The sequence below is a fragment of the Rhipicephalus sanguineus genome, chromosome 6, assembly GCF_013339695.2.
Source record: "Rhipicephalus sanguineus isolate Rsan-2018 chromosome 6, BIME_Rsan_1.4, whole genome shotgun sequence".
Classification (NCBI taxonomy): domain Eukaryota; kingdom Metazoa; phylum Arthropoda; class Arachnida; order Ixodida; family Ixodidae; genus Rhipicephalus; species Rhipicephalus sanguineus.
The window spans coordinates 18,658,978-18,672,221 of NC_051181.1; the positions used below are offsets into that span (position 1 = coordinate 18,658,978).

The 13,244-nt window shown below is 46.7% G+C and overlaps 1 protein-coding gene across 4 annotated transcripts in view; it reads left to right on the forward strand.

Moving 5' to 3' along the window:
- LOC119395641 (gastrula zinc finger protein XlCGF71.1-like) overlaps positions 1-13,244 on the forward strand; it is a 214,371-nt gene that overhangs the window by 67,015 nt on the left and 134,112 nt on the right. Inside the window, exons 2-3 of one of the 4 annotated variants that reach the window (XM_037664561.2) lie at positions 5,262-5,339; positions 5,420-5,642. The exons of 2 other annotated variants lie outside the window; for them this stretch is intronic. In XM_037664561.2, coding sequence (XP_037520489.1) covers positions 5,262-5,339; positions 5,420-5,642 — 301 coding nt within the window. The remainder of the gene's footprint in view (positions 1-5,261; positions 5,340-5,419; positions 5,643-13,244) is intronic. One more of the 4 variants, XM_049416713.1, reaches the window with a different exon arrangement.

The window sequence follows — 13,244 nt, forward strand, 5'->3', positions numbered from 1 at the left end:
AGTCAGAATTGCCAATCCTTGCCTAAGGGTCTCATTGGAGGGGCCGTAACTATTAGTCCAACAACATTATGCAACATGTTTTCTATGACTGTGAAACCTGATATGGAGGAGAATAAGTGGACAAAGTTTAAGAAATTTAAAAAATGTTTTTTTTTTTAATTGTCGTCAGAATTTTTCATTGTTCGGTGTTTTCTTGAACTTAGCCCGATCATATCTCTTTACTGAAAAGGTGTATAAATATAAGATTCGGCAGTTTGGTAGATAAGCATGCGAAGAACGTAATGGGGAATTTTCGTCGCCCGCCTACAAGGCATTTTTGAGATAAAGATTTTCAAAGTAAAGAAAATAACGTTTTGTGGGCCAATTTTGAGGTCTTTTATAAAAACATCTACACTACACATAAAAGCAAAAAATACCTGAGCGGAAGCAAAAACATGCATATATTTAGTTAAAGAAATTTCAGCTACCTAACTGTTATATATTTTGTGCAATTCATAACGAAAGTTGGCCAAAACAGCAGAGCGGATGAGCGCTCCACTCCACCTCTCCGTCATTATTGATTTCCTGTGCTTCGAAAAAATTTTTAACGGCAAAACAAATTGCGGATCTCTTCTTTCCACTCATCAGGCAATAAGATATAAAATTTTGAAATAAGTTTAAGAGGTCGACCAGCCATCGTTTGTTCGATCTTACGTGGAATCACCCAGGGGTTGGTTGTATTCCGCGCATTTCTCTATCACCTGATTGATAGTATGAATATGGTCTATTGTTGAGAAGCCTGTACGAAAACCTGTTTGGTCCTTTGGTTGATTGAACTCTAATGTAATAATTCTGTTAGCAATTACTTTTGTAAATAGCTTGTACAGTACATACGTGAATATTATCGAAACTAAGTGCACTTTTTGAATATCATATGTAACTTTCCTTAATGTGTTCCTCCGGGGTCGAGCAATGCTTCAATATAGCTTGCTGAATCGTAGGAATACAAATATAATGTTTATTAGCCTCCTATAAAAGCGGAGCCAACACTGGAACCACAGACGTTAATCTGATATGACGCTTGTATCTGAGGGGTACATATGTAGTGTTTATTGCTTTCTTGTAAAATTAGATAGCCAGCACCACAACCACAATTGACGTTGAACCGACATTACGCCTACATAGGCTGTTTTTCCAAATCAGTTTATAGGCCTGGCGTGGCTCTGTGGTAGAATACCTGGTTGCCAGGCAGAACGCCTGGGCTCTATTCCTGCTGGGATCCTAATTTTCATTCTTTTAATTCGTCGGGTCAACGCTGCCGATGTCGGTTTTTCTTAACGCTCTCGCATTTAAATTACCAATGTCTGTTCTCGCCGTTCCTGGGTAGATATAAACTGTAGATGTAACCTGTGGCGCATACCCTAACGTGTGGCACATACCCGTTTACCAGCGGCCCGTGGTAAACGGGTATGTGCCACACGTGTCTGGAGGATAGGGTTTGACGACGTACGCGACAGGATTTTCACGTTATTCATGTCATGAACCGACTCATATTCGCCAAATCCTCTTAGCCTCCCAAGCCAATTTTGGTCTACACCAAGTTAAGGAGGCGATCACGAGAGCACCCTGACGTAGGCGGCTAGACAGACAGACAGACAGACAGACAGACAGACAGACAGACAGACAGACAGACAGACAGACAGACAGACAGACAGACAGACGGACGGACGGACGGGCGGACGGACGGACGGGCGGACGGACGGACGGACGGACGGACGGACGGATGCGTAAATAGAACCGCTCAAAGTGCCAAAGGTTCGCTAAGAAATGCTTTGAATTTAAAATACACGCCCATCCAGTCCTCCCGCCTTTACATATCGATGACAACCACAGCCCTTCATCCACTCTTGAATCTGCGCGTCTTTTACTTGCCACACTTACATCAACTGATAATTCATGCTCGACACACCTCACCACGCACGCATTCGTATGCTCTCAACTGTTCCTAGCGTGCACAGTACTAACGATCAACCATTCTCTCCCAATGAGATTCGTCATGCTGTCTCACTCGGCAACCCGCGGGCGGCACCCGGCCCGGATTATCTAACGAATTCATTTGTTAAGACACTATTCGAGGACCACTCTGACTTCTTTTACTCTATTTTCAACGCTGTTTTAAACCTGGGCTACCTTCCCCATTGTTGGAAAGTGGGCAGAATCATTTTCCTCGCTAAGTCAGGGAGGCCTCCTTCTCTTCCAACCTCTTACAGCTTCATAGTCATGAACTCCCTACATGGCTTGTTTGCGCTGCCAGGAACTGGACGACTTGACACGGAAAAAGACAACCACGCACAGGGTGAAGCGCATAGTAACAACTGTTTATTTTCGTGCCACACACTTGCTAAAGTACGACCCAGGAAAAGAAAAGAAAGTAAGCAGTAAGAAAATAAACAGTTGATAGTACGCGCTACACCCAGTGTGTGTGTCTTTTTCCGTGTCATATCCAGTTCCTGCGAACAAGCCGTGCATTCGCACCAACTAGACCCATAGCAGCTTCACTTGCACGAACACCATGTTCGGGAAAATACTTGAACGTTGGCTTCACGCCCCTCCATTCCAACGGTTTCATCCACACCAATCAATTTGGCTTCACGCATTCCAAAAGTGCGTGTCTTCCCCTTCGCAGTCTCCAGCAAAAATTGGCACTATTAAAGCGCACTAAAACACTAACTGTCCTAATATCCCTTGATTTCACCGGTGCGTCTGATAGCGCGCCTGGCACGCCGCTATATTACACAAAAAACACAACTGCCCGAACAACCTGCTCCGCTTCACCTATAGACCGTTTTCACGGAGAGGAGGAGCGTAGCCTCGAACCGGTGTATTTTCCCCGCTTTCTCTCTCTCCACCTCGGCCGACCGCTGCCGCTGGTGTGTGCGGATTCCCGAGTTTTGCACTGCGTGGTGCGTGAGAGGTCAGCGTGTTTCCATTTTTCGACGCGCTGAAACAATTGTGTTGCCGCAAATCGAAATGTCGGACGAGAACAGGTCGACAAGCTACCACTGCGCTGTGTTTGGCTGCGGCAACAGCTACGGAAGACTGAAAGACTGGCAGCCAAGGCATGCGAAGTGCACAATGTTTTTAAATGACTTCGCTTCTCTCAGGTCGCACGCATTCTTCTCCGACAAATAGTATATTATTATATGTGGTGTCTGCACTTATGGCTATTTCTCCAAGTCACCACACCAGCTTGTGATTGTGCTTGGGTGCTGGTACACTTTATCATCAGCAACAAAGAGAACCAATGACAAGGCTGACGATTAATACACAAAATGTTTGGCCAAAAGTTGTTCTCATGAACCTATCTGATTTCTATGCTACAGCACATGATTTACAATGCCTGCGGCTAGAAAATGTTCCATCTTAGTGCGTGCAATTTCGAAATTATTGAATGAGCACTTTTCAATCTACACGACAGAAAGGCCCGCATGACATGTGTTCTTTGGCGTAGGTACGCGTTTCCAACGTTTCATCGAGAGCACGTTCTTTCTCGACTTGTCAATTTTGTGGCGATAACTGGGGTAGCGTTATGACAACCGCACTTTTTTTTTTTGCGCGGCAGCCTGGGTGTCGTGAACAACCGGCCCACGTTCGTTAAAGCCATGTCGTTACCTGGACACGGGCGCTCGTCGTAATGCTTCTGAAATACTCGCCAGAAAACAAATTGACAATAATGTTACCAGAAACGAGCGCCCTTTCAGCGTATCGCTAGTGGCGGCGGCTCGCGCCGAAGCGAACTTACGCCATGCCACGCTTCCAGATGTGCAACAGGCTTATTTTTATTTTATCATCGGTGTTGTTTCTACGCCGAATTTTGAGCTCACACGTCGTACTTCTGTTCCTTATCCTGTGCAAGGATCAGAGGCCACAAGCTACGACGGCGACACGAGTAAACACAGGCATCGGTGTTTGTGCTCCTGTCGTTCCGTGAACATTATATTGCAACGTGCCAAGCGGAACCAAAATGGTCTGTTAGGGATTAGAGTTACGTTGAACTTGAATAATCACGGCACGGAAACCCGGGAGCCATCTTAAACACTAATGCGCGCACCTAGCGCGCAGCCCGACAATGGCCTACGTGTTCGCTCGTCTCTATTTACGTTTCTCCGATTATACTTCGACAGTTGTCCTAAATGTTAAGGCTCTTTTATAGTGATTATTCCAAGAACCTCACCCGGCAAGCTATAACAAAACATACAAAGCAATTACCAATTTACACATGCTGCTTAAGAACTGCATTGGCATTATTCTCATCGTCGGCGCTGCTGCGGGAACGTTTCGTGGGCCGCCGCTGCTTGCTGTTTCAGCCATTTTGAAGCTGAAAGCTTAGCGATTATTTATCAGCGCCTTTACACTCGAAAAGCATTGCCCTGTTTTGCCCGTGCACCGCGAAGAACAGTAAATACCTTGTGAACTGAGCGTATACGCCGCGTACACCGCCGCGGAACCCCACACACCGGAAGGGCGGCGAAACGTCGCAGACGATAGACGGCGCTGCGGCGGTGGAGTGCTTTAAAAATGGCAGCCTCCTTGTAAAATTGGTGTATACTTCACATGCGCGTTCTGTTTCTGCCCATCCCACAATTAGGAGTCCGCAAGGCTTGTCCATAAGTCCACGCTGTTGTGGAATATTGCGATACATGATTTGTTAAACTTGCACCTACTGCCAAACGTTCACATCCAGACGTACGCCGATGACACAGTGATTCTGCTGCATGGCCCTTCCAGACTTATAATAAAATCTTTGTCGGAGCTCATGTTAAATGATGTACTTGAGTGGGCGGCCGACAGCAAGCTCACCATCAGTCATGACAAATCATTTTACGTCTATCAAATGGGCGATGCTTTCCTTAAGCATAAGGACTACGTTCTGTTACTTGGTCGTCTTCGACAATAAGCTTAACTTGCACGCTCACATCGACTACTTCAAAAATAAAGTTGAGGTTTCCACTGCGAGGAATGGCTTTACGGAAAGACAAAGATATTCTTACAGTTATTTGCAGAACTGCAGAGGCCAATTTTCAGTATTCAATTTTCAGTTAATTAAGGCACAGCTGGTTACACTATCGGAAAAACATAAGACCAGGCGATTATACAAAAATATGATTGGTATCACTAGATTTTTGAAAATATGTCTGAAGAGTATGTATTTTAATAATTGCCATAAGCCGCTGTTTCGGTGTGTATGCGTCAGTAACTCATCATTTTATACACTATTTCAGATTCTTGAACAGTTGCTCTCTGGAGGCGGAACCATCGGGCACACGCCAAGACCAAGTCATTGTAGCGAAACCTATCATGTAAGTGTAGTCTTTCATTTATTTTCTCGGCAATAATTCTTGCATGTGCCTTTGCAACAACTGAAGCCAATTTATTTCAGGATGACTTTGCCGCAGAGCCAGTATATCAGGCAGCACTGAGTCTGGCTTGTGAGTCGGGACAAGCTGTAGGAACATCACCACAGTCACCGTGTGAGCCGGGCCATGGCACAAATCGATCTGTTCAAGTGGGTCAACCAACTCGCCACAAAGCATCACAAGCAACCGAAAAGAAAATTCTTTCAACAATTGCTACGCAAACAGAACTGCATGCTGTTTCTTCAGGTATGTCTCCGCATTTGCTGTAAGATAAAGAAAAGTCAGTTTCGCTGCAAGGGCGCCATAGCAACAAATCGGTAGCAGCTCACCCCCATTAGGATCCGATCTGATTCGCTCTACAAAACGCTGTCATATGGGAGTACGGCCGCTCCAGCGAGTGAACCAACGTTCCTGTTGTCGCTTCAATGCAGAGTAAACGGTGAGGGAGCAGCAAGTACAAACGGTACAAAAGGATGAGCCGTCTACTGATATCTTTCGAGATAGCACACAACCGCTCCCGTTTGATCAATGTTTACAGTTGGTGCCCGAGCAACTCGCCGGAGTTTTGAGCTTTTTAGGCTTCGGAGATGCGAAATATCGTTTCGAGTCTCAGATTCGCAAAAAAACGCCAGGCCTGCGCGGAAAGCGCAGCACAGTCACAGCGAAAGCTGGAAGAGCGGCTTTTCTAGAGCCCGTTATAAACTCTCCTGTGGCTACTAATACAGGTATATTAGCAACGTACCCACTACGCCACAAAGCGTAATTTTTGGGAAGTTGGGAAGCACCCAGCACGACATTATTCGTTGTTCTGCGGAGAAGCGAGGTACCATATGTAAGCGATTATGTGCAGTTTGATGATGCGGCGGTTGATGACGATGAATAATTATGGTTGCGCCCTTTGTAATGGGTTGGAAGCTTTAAACGACCCACTAGTTATGTAATGCATATTGTGTGACACCCGGTCGTTATTTAACTGTCCCACCACGCTTTATAACACACTTTAACCGGAGAAACGTAGAGCGAGAGAGAGAGAGAATTGACTTTATTGAGACCCTGAGGAAATGGATCATGGGAGCCTTATAGGCTTCCTTGGCAACCAACAGAAGTGCACTTGCGAGGAACCCACTACGCTATAAATCATTGTAATTTTTTAGAAGTAGGGCAGTAGGTACTGTGCCATTTTTCGTCATTCTACAGACAGCCGTGGTACCTGCTAAACGCATGTAAGGCATTATGCGCACTTTGTTGATGATGTGCGTGATGACGATGAAGAATTATGGCAGAGCTCTTTGTAATGGGTTGGAAGCATTCAACAACCTACTCGTTGCGCAATTCGCATTGTGTGACGCCTGGTTACAGAATTCGCGTTGTGCGACGCTTGGTGCTTATTCTACTCTTTTACCACGCTATATTGCATATGCTAATGTGGTTCCTTCCCGACATGAAGCCTGTATAGGACCTTTTTGCAAAGCAGTTTCAAGCACCGGCATGGCTCAGAGGTTGAATACTGGGTTCCCACGCAGAGGGCCCAGGTTCGAACCTCGTTCCATCCTGGAATTTTTTTCTTATTTAGTTTTTTTCTTATTTCGAGCGATACTGGTTACGGACACCGGCGGCGGCGGCGGCGGACAACTACGGCACCAAAAACGGCCGGTGAAATTATCTCATAACAGCTTTCGCTGTAAAATCTCGGAGGCCATACTTTACGTTTTTGTTGAATCCCGGGCGGTGGCGCTGCAAATAATTACGCTTAGAGTTACTGTATATAAAGGTAGCATATACAGTAACTCTAATTACGCTCACTGTCAAATTTATTCCATTTCATTTGACATTTTGGGTTACTTTTTGAAGCAACACGTCGCAAATGAAGTTAGTTTTAGGGGAAAAAAACCAATACTGCTATAAACTCACAATGTATGCCTTTAGTTGTTGTTTATTACTTGTGTACTTAGAATATTTGCAGCGATTTAGCATTTATTGTCATGTGTATTTAATTAGATAAAATATATCTTAAAGGGACCGACAACTGACCAGAACGTGTGATAAGATTCTGGTAGAAATGAAAAGACCGTGAAATATAGTGACAGCTTCTAGCATCCTTTTCACGTTGTGAGTAGGATTTTTATTTTGAATTCGTGTTTAAAAGTAACAGTGAACCGGCATGTCGCGCAGCTTGGCGGAAGAGCCTTCAAGCTAAATTATGGAGTCGATCACTTTGCTGCACGTAGTCTGCTTAGGGAGCCTTCATACTGTTACGTTTGGCCTAAAAATTCATCGAGGCCGACGCCATTGAGCGTACAGCTGTCTACCGGAATGCTGTCTTCTCCCCCCCGTATCGGCGCTTAGACGGAGGCAGGAATGCCGATTCTTCCTGTAGGAGCTTTTGCCGGGCGGGCGGACATGTCGCTGTCGACGGATTTCCCAGAAAAAGGACGTCGGAATTCGGAGACCCCTTTTTAGCTTGTTGTTCTCTGCGTGAGATAGCACCGCGGGAGAGTTTCTCACCCAGCCACATCTGCCTTCTACCCTACCGCAGCAGGGAAAATTAACCTGCGCCAGAGGGAGCGGTCTGCGTGTTTTCCTGAATTCGACACACCCGCTTTGTCGTGCGTTTTGGTCAGCGTGGGACTGCGCCGTTGAAGACGCTCCCATCAACCCAGGTGGGGCCTTCACCCGAGGCAGCCATCATTCAACACTTCTTCCAAGTATTACTGGCAGTGGAAACGGAGGTCATCGGCCCTTTCCCCTTTGAACTGAAACTCCTCGCCGACCTTCTCACCTACGAGTCTTCGGGGCGGGGCGAGTGTATTGTGTGACTCTTTGCCTCCTTTCGGGAGGCCGGACGCCAGGACGACAGGTCACCGGATTGGCGGGAGACGTTGACACCGGTTTGCCAGTGCTTATGCAGTGACAGTCTCGGGGCTATAAAAGCCGAAGACTTTTGCTGTTATTTCTCTTCTTTTCACCTCCTGACTTCATCATGTAAATAAACACGTTCCTTCTTGAAAGAACGCGTCTCTTCCCTGGGAGCCAGCTACCGTAACGAGACCCGCCGAACCCCACTCCTTACAATACACACACGCCTCCCGCCCGGGAGGCATGTGTGTATGAAGGCTCCCTAAGTCTGATGCTGTCAGCGCGCCCATAATTAGTCCTCAAAATTAGAGTACGTATGTTATTATCCATCCCCGCTCTATTCTGTGCTGCTTACGAGATAAAAGGAGTTGCACAGTGAAAAGCGGTGCTGCCTTCGCGACAGCCAGTGGACATGTCGAACCACGGCGCATGCGCGCGGTGTGCACGCGTGCGCAGTAAACCGCCGCGCACGAACAGGAACCGTTCTCGCTCTCACTGTTTGCAGCATGTGTTGTCAGGCGTGTATACGACTTCATATTTGCCCAAATAGAAAAATTCTGAGTACAAATGTTTCACGGCGTTTTCCACGTTACCATTTCGTGATTAGACACTCTGACCTGTAAGCTTTCCGTCGCGCTAAAGAAAATAGGTACCACAAAAATTGGTTGTCGGTCTCTTTAAGAGCTACCCTGTCATTGAATTTGTGTATAGATTCATAATCATATTAGCTGCACCTGTGCTCCTGACATGTAATAAAATACTCATGTAATAGATTGGACCACTAACTAGCCACATAGGCTAATGATCCAAACACTTTTGTAAACATTTTTTTTTTATTAAGTTGATTGTATAAACACTGAAAATAAATGAAATTCGGCAGATCCCACGCATTGTGGAAATCGGTTTCACGCGAAGCAGTCAGCGAGTACCTCTATGCTGTATTTTATGGCTTTGAGCCAAGCGTTACGAGGTGGATCGACGTGTTTTCGTAAGTTTAGTAGCTATGTGCACATCGTGGGCTTACCAGGCACGTGACAACACTGCCGTTTAAAGGGTAACTTAGGTGCGACGGAGCGTCAGCCCTCACGTTATAGTACATACGTCAGTATCCGCGAAACTAGTGCACTTTATGGTACAATCATGTAAATATCATACGCAACTTTCGTTAATGTAATCCTCCGGGGTCGAGCAATGATTAAATATAGCTTGCTGAGTCAGGAATACAAATGTAATGTTTATTAGACTGCTATAAAAAGCGGATCCAACACTGGCACCACGGACGTGTCCACTGGAACCATGACGCCTGTATCGTAGGAGTACATATGTAGTGTTTATTGCTTTCTTGTAAAATTAGGCAGCCAGCATCACAACCACAATTGAGGTTGCACCGACATTAAGCCTGCATAGGCTGTTTTTACAAACCAGTTTATAGACCTGTCGTGGCTCTGTGGTGATTGCCAGGCAGAACGCCTGGGTTCGATTCCTGCTGGGATCCTAATTTTCATTCTTTCCGTTCGTCGGGTCAACGCTGCCGATGTCGGTATTTCTTAACGCTCTCGCATTTAAATTACCAATGTCTGTTCTCGCCGTTCCTGGGTAGATATAAACTGTAGATGTAACCTGTGGCGCATAACCGTACTCCGAGTCCCGTGGTAAACGGGTATGCGCCACACGTGTCTGGAGGAAAGGGCTTGACGACGTACGCGACAGAATTTTAAAGTTATTCATGTCATGACCCGACAGTTCTATTCGTCAAATCCTCCTACCCACCCAGGCCAATTTTGGTCTACACCAAGTTAAGGGGGCGATCATGAGAGCACCCAGACGTAGGCGAACAGACAGACAGACAGACAGACAGACAGACAGACAGACAGACAGACAGACAGACAGACAGACAGACAGACAGACAGACAGACAGACAGACAGATAGATATATAGATAGATAGATAGATAGATAGATAGATAGATAGATAGATAGATAGATAGATAGATAGATAGATAGATAGATAGATAGATAGATAGATAGATAGATAGATAGATAGAAACTTTCAATGTGCCAAAGGTTCGCTGAGAAATGCTTCGCATTTAAAAGGTGACACTAAGAATGAAAACCCACCATCTACAGCTGCGATTTGAATCTGGGCCTTTTGAGTGGGAAACGGGCATTCTGCCCCTGCACCACTTCGGTGGAGCCGCGCCCAACTCTTACACGACAACACATTGCAGACTACCGATCGCAGCGCCGCAAGCGGATTGACCCTGCTTTGGCTTCACTTTTCCAAGCTCGTTCCGAGCACTCCTCTGTCCTAGTACACTCTAGCAGTGTTAAGGCAGGTGGGCGGAGCTTGGCCAAGGTCACGGGTGATGCGCAGTTGACCTGGTCGCCATTGCGGTGCACGGCTGGTCTGAAGGAGCGCTCTCGCTCGGAAGGGAGCGAGCGCGCGCCTCCGGACCGGCCGTGAGCTGTGCTTGTTGACATCATAGTTATGCGAGGTTTTCGATCAACGAGCATGTTTATACGTATAGCTTAAGCAGCTTCGCTGTAAATAGCTGGGAATTCGTACCATGCGATGCTTCCAATGCGGGTGAATCTTGCAGTTAGGTCCTCGGATCCGGCGGGCTCTATTCCAACTACCGTGCTCGTCGCCGTGCTCGTACTTGGCTAGGTGGTTGTTAGCCTACTGGCTCAAACTTGTATGGTGTCGTGCCAGCCGCTCCCATGCGATCAGAATGATCCACAAGCGTGAGTGAACTATGCCAGATTGTTTGGGAGGTTGTCACCGTACCTGACCAGAAGCTTTCTCTTTGCGCCAGATTCCTATAGACCCCTGCAACTGACGTTGCGGTACGCTCGACCGATTATGAATACCCGCCGGATTTCGCTGCCTGCTACCTAGCAGCACTTTGGAGTCGTTACCGCGGAACTGTTTAAAGGTCAGCTCCGCCGATTTTTCGAGATTAGCAGATCTCAGTGAAGCTCCCTGGGTGCGTTCCTTTGCACGTTTCCGTCATTTATGCCAAATAAAAACCAGAGATTCGCACATTGGTTACAAATGAATTTTATCCATGGCGTCGAATCGCCCACCTGGCTTCGCACAATTATTCACAACATTGTGTGTGTTACGTACGTCATTTCTGGAAAAGCGACAGGGGTGATGGAACCGAGGTGCCACTGCTTCTGCTGTGCAGATGCATCGATAGTGTGTGTTTAGCCTGGTTAAAGAGTTTACATTCGTGAAGTTTACCGTGTGGAGACATTTTCCGTAACGTATACCGGGTCCACTGTAACCGGTTCTACTATCCGCATGCGGCAAGCTGCGTATTGTGCGTAAGGTGGCGCGTACTTCGGTACCTCGAGTATTCAGCCGAACCTCTCAATAACGAAATTGCCAGGGAAGCAATTTTTGTCCGTTCTCGTCAGAATTTCATCGTCGCGAGAATAGTAAAATATGCAGTTGAATTACTTCGCACAACCAATATTTATTTAAGGAAGTCAATGATCTTGTTCTGTCGAACTCCTCTGCAATATCCACCTTTTTTCTGCCTCTCGCAGATTCGGCGATGGTCCTAGACTTCTCCTGAAGTGTCAAAAACTTGAGCTGTTTAATAGGAGGCGGCGTATATCTGAAAGACCAAACAACACTGTACGTAAGCAAAGCGCAAGAGATCTCGGCTTGCACACAGAGACGTGCGGCAGCAATCAGTGACGCAGTTTATAGAATGTCTATCCACATGACGTCACTTTCGTGGGTGTCTTCACTTGAAACGTCGTGTGCCGATGTATAGTTGCCAACAGAGGGGTTAGTATAAAACTGTTTTCACTGAAAAGAAATTGGGGAGAGATGAAGCATGTAGGGACAGGTGTTTCAGCTCCACTTATATGAAACCTGTGGAGGGGCCAAGCATGCAGTGTGCGCCGGTGTTTCCCACAGCAAATTCATTGTTAATGGGCAATGAGAGACAGAAGAAAAATTAGACATAGAGACCCGCAGTCCGCTTTTAGTTAGCGTGCACGCTGCGAATCTTCATTGTTCAACTACGCACAAAAGAAATCTCCCACCTGCATTACATTGCAGATCAAGATCCAGTGTCTCTTGGCGTCGAGGACATAGCGAGGCGCCACCTACATTGTGACGTTACTCAGGATGCCGGATTGTGTCGTCTGTTGGAACACCACATTTCCTGCATTTGTGCCACCACGCGTTTTTGTGGCGGGCACCGTGCGTTCTTCACCTTTGTCTTGTATGACTTGATAATCCGGGCATGCAAACCACGACTCGGTGCTCCCGGTGAAACCCGCATCTCTAATTAGCATGCTACAACTGTGACTTAAAGCGGGCACAGCTGACGCCATGGAAGACGATGCAAATGATGTCGCGAAAGCTAAGCTGCTAATATATTATGAAATACCTTCCCCGTAAGAATTCTCAGACTTTTTAAAAACAAACGAGTGAACTTGCAACGAGGAAAAGGTGCCGCCGAACAGTAATACCACCGCGCGTGCGGTGCACATGCACTACTACAGGGGCGTAGCCAGAAATTTTTTTCGGGGGGGGGGGGGGGGGGGTTCAATCATACTTTATGTATGTTCGTGCGTGTGTATGTATGTGTGCGTGCCTATATACGCAAGCAAAATTGAAAAATTTCGGGGGGTGGGGGGTTTGAACCCCCCAACCCCCCCCCCTTGGCTACGCCCCTGCACTACTATTACCCTACTATCAGGGGCGTAGCCAGAAATTTTTTTCGGGGGGGGGGGTTCAACCATACTTCATGTATGTTCGTGCGTGCGTTTGTATGTGTACGTGTATATATACGCAAGCAAAACTGAAAAATTTCGGGGGGGGGGGTGGTACCCTCCCAACACCCCCCTTGGCTACGCCCTGCCTACTATGCTGTCAACGAACACGTGGTATAGTGGTGAATGGAGTGCATCACCACACAGTCTTAGCAGTAAGTGCTGGTGGTATCTCCAAAACGAAGGGCCGATTTGCC